The 19,032-nt window shown below is 49.0% G+C and overlaps 1 protein-coding gene across 1 annotated transcript in view; it reads right to left on the bottom strand.

The window, feature by feature from the left end:
- Positions 1-18,289, bottom strand: part of LOC103117447 (ClpB family mitochondrial disaggregase) — a 29,897-nt gene extending 11,608 nt beyond the window's left edge. The window contains exons 1-3 of the mRNA XM_060184523.1: positions 18,079-18,289; positions 6,449-6,526; positions 5,076-5,131 (exon numbers count right to left, since the gene is read on the bottom strand). Coding sequence (XP_060040506.1) covers positions 5,076-5,131; positions 6,449-6,526; positions 18,079-18,289 — 345 coding nt within the window. The remainder of the gene's footprint in view (positions 1-5,075; positions 5,132-6,448; positions 6,527-18,078) is intronic.
- Positions 18,290-19,032: the final 743 nt, after the last annotated feature.

Here is a 19,032-nt window from a genome sequence, read left to right as displayed (position 1 = left end):
TACTGATTTCTATGCAATTTTGAATAAATCTTTGAACTTGATCTGCTCTGGGGCACTGGGGATGTATGATTTCACTGCTCGCAGGTCAATTATTTCATTTTTTTTTTTTAAACCAGAGCAATGCTCATCTTTGGTTTATGGTGGTGCGAGGGACTGAACCTGGGATTATCTACCCCTGCTTTTAATGTCAGGTATAGAGGGCGGAGAGAGACACACAGAGAGCCCATAGTACTGCCCCATCAATGGAGCTTCCTTGATGATGTGGTGTTAAGCATTTGAACCTGGGGCTCTGCACATGGTTAGGCATGTGCCCCACTGGGTGAGCTATCTCCAGGCCCTCTTGGGCTTGATTTTCTTGACTGGAATAATTTTAGTTTCACATGATCTTATCTTAAGGCTACCTCATGCTGTTGTAAAATAAAGTAATATTCAACATATATTGATTGTTTACTGCACGCCAAGAATAGGGTTTAACATCTTATATCATCATCTCATTTAATCTTCATAGTAATCCAATAAAGTAGGAACCATTATTGAACCTACTTTGAGGATAGGATAAAGAATATAAATAGAGATCCCAGGGTGGGGGTAGATAGTAAAATGGTTATACAAACAGACTCTCATGCTTGAGGCTCCAAAATCCCAGGTTTAATCCCCTGTACCACCATAAGCCAGGGCTTATGGTAAAAAAAGCAGTGCTCTGATAAAATAAGTAAATATCCCAGGGTTGCTGAGAAAGCATATGGCTATGCAAAAGACTTTCATGTCTGAGGCGCTGATGTCCCAGGCTCAATCCCCAATACCGCCATAAACCAGAGCTGAGCAGTGCTCTAGTCTCTCTGTGTCTCTCTCACTAAAATAAAATAAATAGTAAAGATAAAACAAAACGGGTTAAGTGCACATAGTGAGAAGTGCAAGAACCCAATCAAGGATCCTGGTTCGAGCCCCCGGCTCCCCACCTGCAGGGGGGTCGCTTCACAAGCGGTGAAGCAGATCTGCACGTGTCTATCTTTCTCTCCCCCTCTGTCTTCCCCTCTTCTCTCTGTCCTACCCAACAACAATACCAGCAGCAGCAACGACAATAACAGCAGTAGCAACAACAATGGGAAAAACATGGCCACCAGGAGCAGTGGATCTGTAGTTCAAGCACCAAGCCCCCGTGATAACCCCAGAGACAAAAACAAACAAAAACAAACAAACAAAAAAAACCAGCAGGTGGCATATTTGGGCACATGCTCCAATGCTCAAGGACCTGCTCCAGGTGCCCAGGTGCAGGGGGAGCTTCATGAGTGGTGGAGCAGTGCTATGGGTGTCTTTCTCTTCCTACCTCCTCCTTCTTTCTCAATTTCTGTCTCTATCAAAAAAAAATAAATAAAAATAAACAGAGATCCCAGCAAACTTACGGTGGTGGTTTAGAACGAGGGTGTGAAGCCAGGCAGCTGGACTCAGACCCCTGCTCTTGGCTCCGTTTCATGCTGCTACTATAGCTGCATGTCTAAGGATTCTACCACCTACTTTACGATGAGACCACAGCACCATTAAAGTTCTCTGCCTAGCGTTGTGACTCTAAAAATGAAAGTTAACAAAGCTTCCCAACTTGGGAGAGACAGGCTCATGAGAGAAAAAATAAGTTTATAGGTATGACAAAGAAATTAGAAAAGCATACAAGGAACGCTCTGTGAGGTGCCAGGAAACTAGGGTCAGAGAGTCAGAGTGGAGTTCAAGTTACCAATCCCCAGGCCAACATCCATTTCATTTAGTCACCTCTACTTTGCACTGGGCTTAGATGTGATACCTCCCATACGTTATTTTATTTTTTAAAGAGCTTATTATTATTTTTACCAGAGCACTGCTCAGCTCTGGCTTATGGTGGTGCAGGGTATTGAACCTGAGATTTTGGAGCCTCAGACATGAGAGTCTCTTTGCATAACCATTATGCTATCTCTCCTGGCTCCTCCTGTACTTATTTCTTGGGTCCTGAAGGGGTCATATTAGGTTAGCTTCCAGAATAGGACTTTTGGACTTTGAAAGCAAGCCTTAAACATGTCAAGAGGATGCCCGTGGTAAAGAGATTCCATAATGCATTTACCATAGGTAGGAGTTTTTTTTTTTTTTTTTTTTTCCCCTCCAGGGTTATTGCTGGGCTCGGTGTCTGCACCATGAATCCACCGCTCCTGGAGGCCATTTTCCCCCCTTTTTGTTGCCCTAGTTGTTGCAGCCTCGTTGCAGTTATTATTGCCATTGTTGACGTTGCTTTGTTGTTGGATAGGACAGAGAGAAATGGAGAGAGGAGGGGAAGACAGAGAGAGAGGGGAGAGAAAGACAGACACCTGCAGACCTGCTTCACCGCCCGTGAAGCGACTCCCCTGCAGGTGGGGAGCCGGGGGCTCGAACCGGGATCCTGACGCCGGTCCCTGCGCTTTGCGCCACGTGCGCTTAACCCACTGCGCCACCGCCCGACTCCCCATAGGTAGGAGTTTTACAAGTAAAATACATGCATGGTTACACTGGGATGCTCATATTTCCTTTTAAAAATTTTAATTATCTTTATTTATTGGATAGAAACGGCCAGAAATCAAGAGGGAAGGGGGAGAGACACCTGCAACACTGCTTCACCACTTTGCAAAGCTTTCCCCCTGCAGGTGGGGGATGGGGGCTCGAACCCGGGCCCTTGTGTATTGAAACATGTGCGCTCAACCAGGTGTGCCACCACCTGGCCCGGGCTTCTCATCTTTCTATGTGAAAATCTGAACAAACTGACAAATTTATAATCCAGCCTCCTATTCCCAGTGAGAACAAGGGCAATTTGAGAGGAACTGAGGTGCTGGATTGATTTTACTTCCCCTTAACAAATGACCCTGCATACAGTCTTCAATGCTCTACGGTCTCAGTTTTCTCATCTTAGGGCTTATATTTAGCCTCTATGCTATCTTCTTCACAGGGTCAAATAAGACAGCAGAGAGGGCTGCTGTGGAAGTCTGAAGTGGTGAAGGAATGCTAGATGAAGGACCAGGCACTCTGTGTGGTGACACACATTATCTCACAAACGCTCATGACAGCCTGAGATCCAGGGCTGGGGAACTGAACGTGGAGGCAGGAGAGCTGAAACTGAAGGGGTCAAGGACCTAAGCAGGCCAGCAGAAAGTAGAACTAGAACCTGAGCCAGGAGTGGCTGTTGTCTGAGCCTTGACTCCAAGGCCTCACTTCCTTCTGGCCAAGGCAGGTGAGTGGTGCCCTGGGTGCGCTCTCAGGACTGGACATGCTGTACTGACGTAAGTGTGTCTCCAGCTGAACAGTGACTCCATCACCCATTTTGAACAAGCCCTTCTCCTTTCCACACCAGCAAGTCAGCAGATCTTGTTCTCCTACCTCCACTGAGTATGAAGACATATTAAGACAGCTTATATGAGGAGATTATAATTTGTAATTAAATATTAACCTTTCTGACAGTATTAAAATTAAACCGCTCAGAATTCGTCATCCCTAATCAGGTGGTTCCTGCCCGTAACTGTATCTGCCCTAATAGTCTTGCTAGTTTATGGCCCTTTCCACAGTGCTAATTGTTTCAATTGCTGCCAACTTGACGAATTACCTTAAATATGCTACTTCAGTGGGAACGTATTAGCATGCCACGTGCTGCTTCTGGCCCGCCTGCCCGCTCAGGGGTAAGCAGCCCACAGTGGCTGGCAAGGCAGCCTTTGGTCAGTTACTGGGCCTGTAGAAGAGGCCCAGGAGGACATAGCTGGAAGCACTTTGTCTCTGTGGCTGCCAGGCTCTCAGGGAGGTGGCAAGGGGGCATTTAAGGAAGAAGCAGGACAGGAGGCAGCTGAAGGACAGGATTCTGTGCTGATGGGGCTGCTTGGTTGGCAGATGCCTGGCAAACTCCTCAGTGCCTCAGTTGGGGAAATTTTTCACAGAAAAGGCTGGTAGAGGGGTGGCCAGATTTGTAGTCTTCAAGGATTGCTCCCTCTGACAGTTTCTTCCCCAGGAAAGTAGTTGTCGTCAGTTCAAAAAGTCAAACTGAGCAGGCCTTGGAAAGCTAGAATGAACAAATAGGCACAAGACAGTCGTCTGCTGAGGAGACTCCAGTGTTCTGAGCCACAAGGCCAAAGGAGACTTAGGATACAAGAAGCCATGCTTAAAGACTTGTCAGGATGGAGAATAGTAAGGTACCTTCTAATTTCTTCCTTCCTTCCTTTCTTCCTTCCTTCCCTTCCCTTTCCTTTTCCTTCCTTCCTTGGCACCTTCTAATTTCTACTTCCTTTCTCCTACAAAACTGAAGATGACTTCCTCTTTTGTTATTTATTGGATAGAGACAGCCAGAAATTGAGAGGAAGGGGGAGACAGAGACAGAGAGATACATGCTGCTCTGCTTCACCACTTGTAAAGCTTCTCCCCTGCAGATGGGGACCAGGGACTGGAACCTGGGTCCTTGTGCACTATAATACATGCACTCAACCAGGAGTGCCACCATCTGGCCCCTGAAGACTTCTGCATGGCCTGATGGCACCAGAGTCAGAGTGAATCTTGGAAGTCATTTCTCTCACTAGACAAAGTTCTGTAGGGCAGGAAGAGTACTATAAGTACTATATGACCATACCTAGGACTCTACCAGGCACAAAGAAGATGCCTGCAAATGTTGCTGTGGTGGCCCAGGAGGTAATACAGTAGAGAAAGCACGGGGCTCTCAGGCATGAGGTCCAGAGTTTGATCCCTGGCAACTCATGTGCCAGAGTGATGCTCTGGTTTCCTCTCACTGATAAAATAAATATTAAAAAATGTTTTAATGGACAACTCATATTCCCAAGAAGCCCATGCGTCAGGCAAGGATTACTTTTTTGATTTCATAAATGGAGAAAGTGAGCCCAGAAGAAGCTGAACAACTTGCCCAAATTCCTGGTGTCAGTGATGGCCGGCTCAGAGCCAGAGCCGAGGCCTGTTTCCTGGGTTAGAATTCATTTTTCTGATTAGCTAGTGCTAGACTCAAGCAGCGTAACTTTTTTTTTTTTTTTTTTTGCTAGCAGGAATAGAGATGTCTCCACAGCCTGCAGTTCAGGCCTAGGCCACAGCCTTACCTTTTTGGCATCTTTGTGCATATATTTTGCTGTCTGCTTGGCCAGCTCTGTTTTTCCTAGCAAGAAAGAAGGGAAAGACAACAGATTAGAACCAGATCACTATCTCCTGAGATGAACAAAATTAGAAATGCATGGACACTACAAATAATATTTCTAATGGATGGGGGCTATGAAGGCTTAAAGGGGGCTGGTGATATGCCAAAAGTCACCAGGAGAGTGATGGTGATTCTGTGGCCAGAATCAAAATCTGTGCTGCATCTTGAGTGGGACTATGGATTTTTCTCTACAGCAGCACTGTAAGAGCTGGAGGCTGACTCTTATATCAGAGCCCACTTGTGCTTTGAAGTCAAGCACAAACCTCTCGTAGGCAGAGAGAAGTGCCCTAAAGATACATGCCAACTAGAGGATGGGAGAGGACAATGGTCACCTCTTCCTAGTTTCAGCATTTTTGTTTACGGCCCTTGCCATCATGTAGGAGTGATACTACTAAAGCTGGAGCTCTGGAGAGCCACGGGCTGTGATGGCAAAGACTCTACACTGACCCACAGAGGAAGCCAAGTCTTAGAATTTTGTGGTACACTTTGGGGACTCTGTATCTGAGAGAGAGCTTAGCCCAGGAAGATGCTAAGGGGGAAAGAGGAGGCAACAAATGCATGCAATTTTCCATCAAGACAGTGGTGGGATGGTGACCAGGCGGTGGCGCGCCTGGTTAAGCACACACATTACAGTATGCAAGGACCTGGGTTCAAGCTCCTGGTCCCCACCTGCAGGGGGGAAAGCTTCAGGAGTGGTGAAGAAGTTGAGCTGCAGGTGTCTCTGTTTCTATCCCTCGCTAGCTCCCCTTCCACCTCAATTTTTATCTCTATTCAATAATAAATAAATAAAAATTAGAATTTTCATTTCTTTTGGATTAAAAAAAAAAAGGACAATGGTGGGATGTGTGAAGGTGGAGAGTGAGAGGCTCAGAGGCTTGGATGATCCAGCCCAGTCAGCCAGGAAAACACCCAGCCCATTTGATTTGCAAGCACTTTCCCTCTGCAGCGAGCACTGTGCTGCCACCAGGGGCTTCCTTTAGCTTCCTCAGGGTCCTGTCCTGGGCTGTACTGAATGAGGCTGTGGGCAGTGGAGGTGGTTCAACTGTGCCTAGGACAGCCTCCGGGGATGCAGAGTGGCTGCATCAGGACCAAAGGGCCTTGCGGGGGCTAGCTTTCCCAGCAACTTCCTGCTGTATCTCAGCTTCCGGGGAGGGGCTTAGCTCCAGCTGTTCCTAAGGAGAGATGGGCTCTGTGGTTTTCAGGCAGCTATATCAGGAGCTGGCACTGAACCAGAGGTGGGGTATGAGACCAGGGCGCGCGCCCCCCCAACCCGGTTACCTATTCCAGATGACCCCAAGAAGAGGAAGACTAGAGGGTGTTCTTCATCGTACCAGCCGTTCTCCTTTCTCCGGATGGCTACAGCCAGACACACAAGACGGGGGACAGGGGAGGAGGCAGATAAATCAATGACACAAAAGGCAGGATAATTATCACTAAGTATACAATATGTTTTACTGCTCTGCGTCCACTCAAAGTCCTCACTACCATTAGTGCTGCCTAATCTGATTAGCTGGCAAGGCCCCTAGAGATACCTAATCAGGTTAGCATGGATTTGGAAAGCTGCCCAGAGCAGATTTCGGATAAAGTTTTCCAGGATGAGCACTCAGCGTTGCCAGGGAAACTGAAAGGCGGGTGGATGGTGAATGGAGGTGAAGGGGGTGGGGGCTGCCAGAGGAGAATGCTAGACAAGGAGCTCTAGTTCTTTGCTGGTTGCTCATCTGGCCTCCATGGGTGGAAAGCTGAGCTGACCTCCTAGGGAGAGGAACAAAGCCATGGGAGGTCCTTGAGGATCTAGGGTGTGAGTTCTAGACTCTTTCATTTGGAAAAACCAAGGTCTGGTCTACTGTCTGGTAGTATATATAAAACACACTTTCTGGAAGCCAGTCAAGGACAGTGTGGTGTTTAGAGTATGGAAGGTTAAGGTACTTGGTTCATGTGCCACTAATCATGGCCTCCAGTGTGTGTGTGTGTGTGTGTGTGTGTGTGTGTGTGTGTGTGTGTGCGCGCGCGCGCTTGCGTCTGTGTCAGGGTAGAGGGAGAAGCACAGATCTACACTAGGTTCCCTGAAGGCAGCTCTGTGACAGTGAGACCTGACTTCTCTGCAGGAAGGGGCACATGGGCAAAGGTTAGGCACTCAAGGTGAGGAACCTAAGTGAGAGAAGCAGACTCAGAAACATCACTTGCATATAACAGCAGAGGCTGATGCACAGCAGAACCACCAAGAGAAGAAAAATGACCAACATTTTATTACTGAAGACTCAACACAAATTCCCCCAAAGTATTATTCTTACTTACATGATGTTGAGTAAGAAACTGTGGCAGGAGACAAGCGACTAGCCTGAGTCACACAACTAGTAGATGGATGGTACAGTTACTTCTCTCTCAGAACCTATCATATTTATTTATTGTCACATATGACTGATGAAAAAACTAGTGAATTTCGTTGCATTAATGTAAGCATGGCAGTCAGAAGTGGGGAGGGGGTAACAACGACACAGTGTCAAGACTGGTTTGCAGATTGGACAACAGGTCTGGTTTCATCCCCAGAACTCCAGGCGCAGACTGGCAAAGGGAAATGTGCCAGAGGACAAGGCCAAGAAACCAAGCGCAACTGGGCAATACAGTCTTAGGAATGTGTCTTCAGTCTTGGGGTGGGAAGATCCTAAAAGCTCCACCTATGTGGCTAGGTTTCAGAGTAGTTGCAGAGGCCCGGAAAGGGCTTTTAGAAAAACTGTGGTGGTCCGGAAGGTGGAGCAGTGGATAAAGCATTGGACTCTCAAGCATGAGGTTCTGAGTTCAGTTCCCGGCAGCACATGTACCAGAGTTATGTCTGGCTCTTTCTCTCTCTTCCTATGTTTCTCATTAATAAATAAAATCTTTAAAAAAAAAAAAGAAAAAAAAGAAAAACTGTGATGGAGTGGTTCAGGAGGTGGCGCAGTAGATAAAGCACTGGACTCTCAAGCATGAGGTCCTGAGTTCGATCCCTAGCAGAACATGTACCAGAGTTATGTCTGGTTCTTTCTCTCTCTCCTCCTATCTTTTAGGTAAATAAATAATAATAATAAAAAGAAAAACTGTGACGGTCATGAAGCTGGGCAGCACCCAGAGAGGCAAAGGTGGCCAGAAAGCCTGGTGGAGAGGGGCTGGGTGGTAGTGTATCTGGTTGGGTGCATACATGATAATGCCAGGGACCCAGATTCAAGTTCACAGTCCCAATGAGCAGTGAAACAGGTCTCTTCCTGCAGGTGTCTCTTCCTCTCCCTTCTCACTCTCAGTTTTTCTCTGTTCCATCAAAGAAAACAGAAAGATGGAAAAAAAAAAAAAAGAAAAAAATGGCTGCTCAGAATGGTGGATTATAGTGCTCGTACTGAACACCAGCAATAACCTTGGTAGGAAAAAAAAAAGATAAAGAAAGAAAGAAAGAAGAAAAAAAAAAAAAAGAAGACAGGTGGGCAGATAGGAGTGAACATGATCCATGGGGGCAAGTTACATAGAAATGTCTCCAACATCCATTTCAGGAGTTCAGGTCCACACTGTGGTCTTTTTCACCTCAATCTTTACTTCGATGACCTTAAGCACTTTGCCTCAAGTTCTGGCTGGGAAGGAGTCCCCAGTGTCTTGACAGAAGCAAGAACCCAGATATTATGAGGGGCAAAGGTTAGACTTCTGCAAACACTGTGTGGATGTGTGCTGGGGTGGGAGCAAGAGAAGGGTCAGCTAAAAGGAGTCGTATTATTTCAAAGTTGGTTGGATTGAGAATCTAGATTGAAAAGAAAATGAGCATCAGCTGAGTCTAGGCTTCACAGAGCAGCTGGGAGGCAGACGTGCCCAGGTGTCACTCTGATGGGTGGTCCAGGCACTATGGCTTTCTGGGGTGTCATGTTCTTGAGGTTCTGATTTTGACTTCTTTTTCAGGGAAGCTGCCCAGCCCACAGAGAGGGGCACACTGCTGGGCTGTATGCAGTTCAAACACACCATGGAGAACGTGGAATTGGATTATGCCTTGGGCCATCTTTCCCCCTTCTTTTCTAATAATGCACTTGGGAGAGAGCTCTTTATAATGCCGGGGAGCCTCCACTGCACAGCTGTCCCTGGTCAGTTCTGACAGACCCAGGGCACGAGGCTGGGGTAGGCTCGATCTGGGCCCCCAGTGAAAACAGGCGAAATGCCAACCATTAAGCAATTACAACTCAAGATATTTCTAATAATATCTGAAGAGAAAAACGGCCAAGCAGATGGAGTCCGACAGGATGAAAAATGGAAGCAGCTAGGAAGGAGTGGGGAAGGCAGGTCCAGTGTGTGTGGCTGGCAGGGTGACTGGGAGGCTGGAGGGTGCTGTCAGGCCACAGAGAGGCCGAGAGAGACAGAGAACTGCAAGGGCCCGTCAGGGATGTGGCCACAGGTGCTGGTGCTCTCATTGTGGAACAGCAAATGCAACTTGGTCTGCTAGATAGACTTGAAAGAATTACCGTAGACACAAGTACACGTGAGTCTTCCTATGAACCTCACGAGAGAGGCAGGGCAAGGAAACTGATTCCCATTTTACAGATGATAAAATATATACAAAAAGGTCACAGTGGGGGCCAGGTGGTAGCAGAGTGGGTTAAGTGCACATGATGCGAAGAACAAGAACCGGTGTAAAGATCCCGGTTTGAGTCCCTACCTCCCACCTTCAGGGGGATCGCTTCATAAGCAATGAAGTAGGTCTGCAAGTGTCTATCTTTCTTTCCCCCTGTCTTCCCCTCCTCTCTTGATTTCTCTCTGTCCTATCCAACAACATTGGCAGCAATAACAACAAGGGCAACAAAAATGGGGGAAAAAATGGCCTCCAGGAGCAGTGGATTCATAGTACAGGCACCAAGCCCCAGCAACAACCTGGAGGCAAAAAAAAAGGTCACAGAGATAGCTCTACGGATAGGATGCGTGCTCTGCACTGTGCAACCCAGGTTCAAGCCCTGTCTTGAAATAAGTCAGGTAACCTGTTCGAGGTTACAGGTGCACTGATGAAGACCCTGGGATTTAGCCCTGTCTCTGACTACTTCCTGAACCTGACCCACTGCTTCCAGAGTGCAGAGAGAGGAGCTACTTTTCCTCATCACTGCACCCACCCCCGTCCCCGACCCCAGGTCTCCTTCAGCAGGAAAACTGTCCCTCCCTGTCTCCCAGTCTGCATGCTCAGCCATCCCATACACACCCCCAGGAGCCCCCGACTCTCTGGACGACTCTCTCTGGCCTTCCCAGCCACATCCCTGCCTCCCTTCAGCCCTTTCCCTGGGAGACCAGACCTTTCTCTGTAGAGTCCAACAGGCTCCAACATCTCTGCACAGACTGGGGGGCAGGGCCTCCTTGCTTCCTCTTAGCTTTCTCACCATCTCCTGGCATGCCCACCACTATGAGACCACCTTAAAGTAGGCTGCAACAGCTTTCTGATGGACCCTGACCCATCACACCTTCCTCACTTGTTCCTGGGGTCTGGCTTCTCTGCTCCATGTCCATCTAAGGAGTGGTACGGTGGACTGGGTAGGAGTCACAAAAGCTAGTTTGAAGTCTTGGCTCTGTCTCTTATTAGTTGAATGACTCTGAGTAAACCGCTTATTCCCTTTAGAACTTCAGTTTCTTCATCTCATAACATGTCACACAGAGTGAGTCATCCCACAGAAGACAAAACTTATGACCGTAAGAGCACTTTGTAAGTAGCACAGTAGAGTCATAACGAGAGTAAAAAACATGGGTAATTCTAGCAGCAACAGCAGCAGTCATTGGCTTTGCATTTCACAGATGTCTCTTTTGTTATATAAGGACTAAGAGACGCAGGAGACTGAGGCTCAGAGAGGGGGAGGATAAAGGGTTCATCTACCCGCATCCCAGTCTTCTGTATTCCAGGGGAGCGGCTGATAGGCATTCTATTGCCTGAGGGACTCTTGACAAGAGCCCAGCACTGCTTTAATGCCTGCTGACTAAATAAATTATTCTTGATCTTTCTGGAATCACATGGGGGAAAAGAAACAGACACTTCAACTCCCATTTACAGAGAAGAAGCATGAGGTCTGGACCTAAGAGTTTCTTATGGCTCCAAGTGGTTACTATGGCCCTTGGGTGAATAAGGCTTAACCATTCCTACTTTTTTTTTTTTTTTTAAAATTTACCATTTAAACCATTAAGTTCTTTAGTTGTGAGTCAAAGAGATACTCTCTAGGTAGCATGCCTTGCCATGATGCCATGTCTGTGACCTAGGCTTGAGCGATGACACCATGTGGGAGGTGCACTGGAGGAAGTTCCAGTGATTTGGTTTTACCCATCTCTATTTGAACCGACAAGTGGTCCGGGAGCAGGAGTACTGTGCACGTGTGAGGCCTAATTCATGGGGAAAACTCTAATTAGAGAGGCTGTAGCACTGCTTCACCAAGTTGTGTGGTGTTGAGGACTGAGCCTAGGGTCTCACACATGCAAGGTATGTGCTCTACTTGCGAGTCACTTCCCACTCTTCATCTACAAAGCCCTATCTATCTGCCCAGCAGGCAAGCTGTGTTGGGTGCTGGGTACCCCAATATGTCCAAATCAAGGCTGGTGCTACTGGTGAATGCTGCTATGAGCACTCTGGGTTCCGGATGGGGAGGGAGCACGGGCAGAAGTGTGGGAAGAGCCACTTGTGGCTGACTGATACTTGGGCCTCAAGCATAAGGGGAGGTTGTCAGGCAGCTGGGGTATGATGGAATATTCCAGAAAGAAAGCCCCAGTGTGTGCAAAACCAAAGTGGAAGGAAAGAGCTGCCTCCTCCCCTCCCTGGTTGCTGCCTTTGCTTGGCTCAAGGTCTGTGCCAGCTGACTCACCCTTCCTGACAGGTTCTGGTGCTCTGCTGTGGGAGATGTCTTTTTCCACCTAGCCTGGAACATGTCTGCTCCTTGCCTGCAGAGCCTCCCCGGGGAAGCAGTCCTCTGGGGGCTCATGGTTGAATGTCACACCAATATCCTGCAGCAGTTTCATGCCTGTGATGTGTAGGTTCTAGGACCACAGCAAGTGGTGAAGAAGAACCCACTGACTGGTGGCTACTGGCGGCCTGGGATTGGAGGATGGTGAGAATAATTCTCTCACTCCATTTTTCTTTATACTTTCTTTCTTTTTTAACCAGCACTGCTTAGCTGTGGCTTACGGTGGTGTGGGGGATTAAACCTGGGACTTTGGAGCCTCAGACATGAGAGTCTCTTTGCATAACCATTATGCCATCTACTCCTGTCCAAGAGAATAATTCTCTCTGAATCAGTAACAAGGATCAGCTTTTCTGAAAGTCAACAAACGCAAGACTTGTTAACATATGAAAATGCCATGAGGTGTTTCTATGAGTCTTCCCCACACTGAAAAGGGGTGTGTGTGCTTCAGGTGGGAACCCTTCTAGGGAGAGGCTGACATGAGTCTCTGTGTGTGTGTGTGGGGGGGGGGTGTGCAGAGTGTCAAAACAGGCTTAGGCTATGACTGTCAAGATCTGTGTGTTCAACCCTGGGGAAACATGGAATGAGAAGCAGCTTCTGACCATCGGAGGGAAAGACAGACACAGATGTCACGTGGTCAGGAGAGTGAGAAAAGGTACCACAGGACGCCCAGAGGAAGGGCCCTGCCTCCAGGCAGGGGGCTATGGAAGACTTCCTGGAGAGGCTGGTTCTGCATCATGGAGTGGAGGGTACTCGGGCCAGGTGATGAGAGCAGCGGGGACAGAGGGGGCTCCTTGGAGTGGTAAGCAGTGGACATGGAGCCATCCTCATCACTGCCACTCTGCAATGCAGGCAGGACCACAGGGACTGCCCAGCTCAGCTCAGCCCAAAGTGGAGTAAACATGTAAGAGGACGGTGTGCCCAGGTGTGCCACGTGGCTGGTACTGAGATTCAGCCGAGACCCTGGCACCTGCCAACTGAGGGGCAGGCTCTTTCTGAGGGAGTTTATGGGCTTCAGAGGCAACAAGTGGGAACAGGTACCTGGCCACAGGGGGGCTGCAGGGAAGCTTCCAGGTGTGCAGGCAGCCCGTCTGTCCAGAGGAGGCTACTGCAGCAGGTCTGGGGAATAGCCAAGGGCCCAGCATTATGGGGCAATCATGAACTATCTTGCTATAGTCACCTTCCAATGCTTGTGAGCTAACACACATCACACATCACACACACACACACACATCACACACACACACACACACACACACACACACACACACACACACTAAGCAACTATTTCAAGGATAGTCCTGTGTTGGGAATAAGGAAAACAGATTTTGGCTGCCATCCTCGGGAGTCTGAAAGGCACTGCTCCTGAGCTGAGGCTAAGGAACAAACAAACAGAAAAACTGGGGCCAGGTAGTGGTGCACCTGGTTGAGCACACATGTTACAGTGCACAAGGATCCAGGCTCAAGCCCCTAGTCCCCACCTGCTGAGGAAAAGCTTTACGAGTGGTGAGGCAGTGCTACAGCTGTCTCTCTATCTCCCTCTTTCCTCTCAATTTCTGTCTCTATCCAAAAAATAAAGATAAAAGTTAAAAACAAACAAAAAACCACTCTAAAAACCAAACCAAAAGCAAAACAAACAAACAGCCCAATAATATTATGGAGATGGGGCAGGGTTGTGTGGTAAAGGAAGCCCAAGCAGAGTTGTTCTGCCACCACCAGTGTGGACAGAGCAGAAGCAGCAGTGTGTTACCGGCGTCATGGTGGATTCTGTCCAGGTAGAGGGGCAGCAGAAGGGTGGCTGGGCTGCATGATGAGACAGGGCAGTGGAGGCAACTCAAGGATTTTTAACAGAAGAGTTTTACATTTTAGAGGGAGACACGATTATAGGGGACAGGAAGGAGGCAGCCAGACCAGTGAGGAGGCCACTGTGGGGGTCAGATGGTAGATGCTGAGGTCTTGAGTTGAGGTTGGGGAGTAGGAGCAGAGAGAAAAGGTTGAGTTTGAGATGCACCGAAGAGGCAAAATGACAGGATTTGATCCTGGGTGGGCTGGAAGCGGTAAGGGGAAGGGAGGGGCTGAGGAAATGTCCAGGTTGCTATTGAGACCAGAAAGGCTGGTGTTTTTCTTTTCTTGAGACATAGCCTGTGAGGTGGGTGGGTTGGAGGAGGGTAGGGGCTAGCCCTGAATGAGGAGTGTGCTGGGGTACAGAGGCTCCTGATCCCAGGAGGGTCCTCCCGTCTCCAGCCAGGAACAGCTCTGAAGCCTGAAGGAGAGGCTCACTGTCAAAGTCCGGGCTCTGGCTTGTGGCATGTAGGCTGCCCTACTCTAGCTCCAGTGACCCTAGAGGACCAGAGAGGGCATAGGCACCCGGGCCTGGGGGCTGGGGCTTTATCTCCTCCATTTGTAAGGTGGTAACTGTGCGCCAGCCTTGCTAGAAGCCCTGCAGCTGGGGATCACACTGATAAATTCACTGTATTACTTTGCACAAATCAATATCCCAGCACTTACCAGGGGTTGATGTGACCGAAATTGGTTTCAGCCAATTCGTGAGGGTAATAAATGGCCATTTATCAAATCAATTCATTCTGCGGCACTTCTCTGGCTGCCCATCCTCATGGTGCCCATGGGTGCCAGGCTCTACCCCGCCAGTCCCTAACACACATATGACACTACAGATGCCCCAGAAGCCTGGCCCACCCTCTCAAACTGCCTCTCTCCTCCTGCACCGGGAAGTCTTGGATGTCGTGTGGATGCCCACTACCAGCTCTGACTCTGACAGTGCCCCATGGGTCACCCACTCCAGAAGCTGAACATTATCTGGCCATTACCGGTGTGAGTCCCAGCCACAGGGCTCCTCAGCAAGGCAGGCAGGTCCAGTTACTGCCTTACGAATGGAGGCGAAAAAGCACCAGCCCCATAAACCAGGCCCCAGTAGTCTCCTCTTTTCTGGGATGACCTGAGTGAGTCAGAGCAGGGCCAACCTACAGAGTCCAGGATTAGGAGTTGAGCCCTTCTGATCTGAGTTTAGGCAGCAGCCCTCAGGGCTGATAGTCTGACTGCTCCCAGGAAGCAGGAACCTGAGTCATTTACACCTCTTTGGTGCCAACGGCAACAGGAAACAAGGACAGACAGGCTGATATAGGGCCAGGGTAAGAGGGATGAAGGACAGGATGGCTTGAAGGAAATTAGCTGTGACAGTCTTACTGACACAACAGAGCTCATTGCCCTAAAAAGCACAGAGCTCAACTTTAGCAGGTAAGCACCTTGAGGACAGGGCTGGGTTTTGTCACAGATGTCCGACACATGCTGGGCAGACCATCTGTCTTACAGTTAGACCATGCTAAACACAGGTAGGAAATAGAGGCTCCAGGACACTAAGGAAGCCTGAGCTGCTAAGTGGCCAACCTGCTATTTGGAGCCCTGGTTGTTAAGTTCTTCTTCTTCTTTTTTTTTGTTGTTAAGTTTTTCCTCCTCTTCCCAACTCCTACTTAAGTCACATCTAACTTCTGGGAGGTTCCAAGGAACCTGAGAGGCTGGTGAGAGGTGCGAGAGAAGCAGACAGTCTTCTGGGAAATGCCCGTGAGAAGCAGAGGGCAATACTGTGCTGGCAGCTGCAGGAGACGCTTTCACAGGCGCCTTTTCCTTGGGCCACTGGTTTTCTCTGCAGAGCCTCCCTCCACCTCAGACATGGCCTTGGCAAAGACGTGGGTGACTGCTGCCTCCAGAGGGCTGGCTGAAAGTGGATGTCTGTATCTGGACTCCAGAAGGTAGCCTGATGTGTTGTGGCCTGGGTTGTGGGGCCTTGGGGATTTGAAAAAATGTCCCTTGACTCCTGTGAATGCTTGCAGGCAGTCCCCACTCTAGCTAGTGAGTCAGCTCTTGCCATGGGCTCCTCCCACCTGCTGACGGTTCAGCCTGAGTAGGGGTTCCCACTGCCACACGAGTCCCACTGGTGTGTAGAGACGATGGTGTGTCACAGTGGTGACCTACCTTCCTTTTTTTTTTACTTTTTATTGCCACCAGGTAACGCTGGGGCTGCTGGTGGGACTATGAATTCACTGCTCCTGGAAGCCACTCCCTCCACTCTCACTTTTTTTTTTCTTTCTATTTGATAGGACAGAGAAAAATTCAGAGGGAAGATGGAGATAGAGAGGGAAGGAGAGAGAGAGAGAGACATCTGCAGATGATGAGTGAGGACTTGAACCGGGGCCCTTGTGCAGGTAATGTGTGTGCTCAACTGGGAGTGCCACCACCTGGTCCCCTTGCTTTCATTATTTATTTATTGCCATTAGAGTTTTCCCTGGGGCTTGGTGTTTGCACTACAGATCTGCTGGGCTCCTGGCAACCTTTATTATTTTTTTTCTTTTCTAATTTTATTAGATAGGACAGAGAGAAATTGAGAGAGGATGAGGAGCTAGAAGGAGAGAAAGATAGAAGCCTACAGATTTGCTTCATTGCTCGTGAAGTGGACCCCCTGCAGGTGGGGAGCTGGGGACTCGAACCCAGGCCCTTGCACTTTGTACTATGTGCACTTAACTAGGTGTACCACCACCCATCCCTATCTCTTAGATTTATTTTATTTTTCTTTCTTTTTAAAAAATTAAAAAAAAATTTATTTGTTGCCCTTGTTTCACTGTTGTAGTTATTGTTATTGATGTCATCATTGTTGGATAGGACAGAGAGAAATGGAGAGAGGAGGGGAAGACAGGACAGAGAGAAATGGAGAGAGGAGGGGAAGACAGAGAGGGGGCGAGAAAGACACCTGCAGACTTGCTTCATCTCCTGTGAAGTGACTCCTCTGCAGGTGGGGAGCTGGGGCTTGAACCAGGATCCTGACTCTGGTCCTTGCACTTTGTACCACGTGCGCTTAACCTGCTGCGCTACCGCCTGACTCCCAATTCTTTTTTAAATTTTTATTTGTTCCCTTTTGTCACCCTTGTTGTTTTATTGTAATTATTATTGTTGTTATTGATGTCGTCATTGCTGGATAGGAATAGAGAGAAATAGAGAAAGGAGGGGAAGACAGGGGGAGAGAAAAGACAGACACCTGCAGACCTGCTTCACCGCCTGTGAAGTGACTCCCCTGCAAGTGGGGAGCTGGGGGCTTGAACCGGGATCCTTATGTCGGTCCTTGTGCTTTGCGCCTGCCACCTGCGCTTAACCTGCTGCACTACCTCCTGACTCCCTTTATTTATTTTTTAATCTCTTGGATTTCTAACACGTTCCCAGAGGATGCTAACAGTGCAAGTTCAAAGCCTGTGCTTTGAGAAGCACCACCTGGGGGAACCCCTGTCTAAGTGGACACAGGGTTGTTCTGCCTTGCCCATAGGCCTGAGACCACACTTAGAGAGTCATGTGCCCAGGTCAGAGGACAGAGACAAGCCCACAGCTTTACACATCTGTGCAGAGGAGTCTGCGTGTGCAGGAGGGCCATTCCAGGAGCAGTTAGCCATAGCCTGGCTGCCAGGGATCAGAGTGTGGACATCGTGCTTCTGGCGAGGAGACAGGCACTCGAGACTCGCTCGGGAGATTTCCCCAAAAGCTGAGTAGCTGCTGGCAAACTCTGCTGAAGTTTGGCAGAGCCCCAGGGTTGGAGACAGAAGACACATGTTCAAGTTCTGGCTCAGCTGCTGTATTACTAGTGACAGACAAGCTCCAGTTCCTCTCTGGGTCTGTCTTCCCACTTGGAGAGTAGAGGACGGGCTGGTGGGCTGAGGGAGGGCAGAGTTCAAGTCTTGGCCCCAGAAACAGGCTGGAGCAAACTACTGAAGAGCTCTTGGCTGCTGCAAGGGCTGCGTGACCCAGCATCTGTAGGGAGCTTGTCACACTGCCTGGAAGTGGCATGAGCTCCAGGAAGGTGGGCTGTGGCACGGCCAGGCCCTCTCCCCAGGATGGTGACAGCGGGGTGTCCACCTCATTTCAGCAGACCAAGAGCTTCCCACCTCCCTCACTCTGGTGCTAGCCAGTGGCCTGTGGACTCACCGGCACCCACGGTGGCGATTGCGCTCTCCTGGCCGATTATGTGCTCCTTAAGCCGCTGCTCCAGGGGGAAGCGGCGACGCTCCTCAGCCTCACGTTTCCGCTGCTTTTCTTGGTACTGTGGGGGGACAGGGGTTGGGGGATGGTGTTCAGGAACACTGGCCCACTGGGGTCCTAGTTCTATTCTATCCTCAAACCCAGGAGGGAGAAACATGGGTTTGGGAGACCCTCACTGTGCAGCTGTGGCTCATGACCACTGGGGGGCCGGTCCCCCCCCCCCCCCCCGTGTTGGCCCTCACTCTATCTGCTCATCTCAGGGTGCCACCCCACTGGGAAACCAAGTACTGCTGGCATATATGGTCCCTGACTCTGGAGGCAGACGGAAGATGTGGGCTCTAGTCCCAGTGTTCTCACACGACGTGCTTGTCACCCAGAGTAAGTTACTCTTGCTCAGTTTCCTCAGCCGTCAGTTGGGGATTTACTAGCATGATAAGTATAGTGAGCCTAGCATCCTGGTTGATTATCATTAAAAAGTATTAATTTCCAGGGTGGGCAGTGGTACACCCAGTTAAGTGTGCACATTACACTGTGCAAGGACCCAGGTTCAAAGCCTGAGCAGGGCTCAGCCACAAATACCTTCTTAGGCAGAATCAACCTTTCCCCTCATGGGTCCAAGACACAAGTGTCTGTTTCTTTTATTTTATTTTATTATTTTTTATTAATATTTATTTATTTATTCCCTTTTGTTGCCCTTGTTGTTTTATTGTTATAGTTATTATTGTGGTTGTTACTGATATAGTCGTTGTTGGACAGAACAGAGAGAAATGGAGAGAGGAGGGGAAGACAGAGAGGGGGAGAGAAATCTAGACACCTGCAGACCTGCTTCACCACCTGTGAAGCGACTCCCCTGCAGGTGGGGAGCCTGGGGCTTGAACCGGGATCCTTACACCAGTCCTT

This window comes from Erinaceus europaeus, unplaced genomic scaffold, assembly GCF_950295315.1.
Source record: "Erinaceus europaeus unplaced genomic scaffold, mEriEur2.1 scaffold_1065, whole genome shotgun sequence".
Lineage (NCBI taxonomy): Eukaryota > Metazoa > Chordata > Mammalia > Eulipotyphla > Erinaceidae > Erinaceus > Erinaceus europaeus.
Note: the sequence above shows the minus strand (reverse complement) of the source record. Positions and strands in the feature narration are given on the sequence as shown.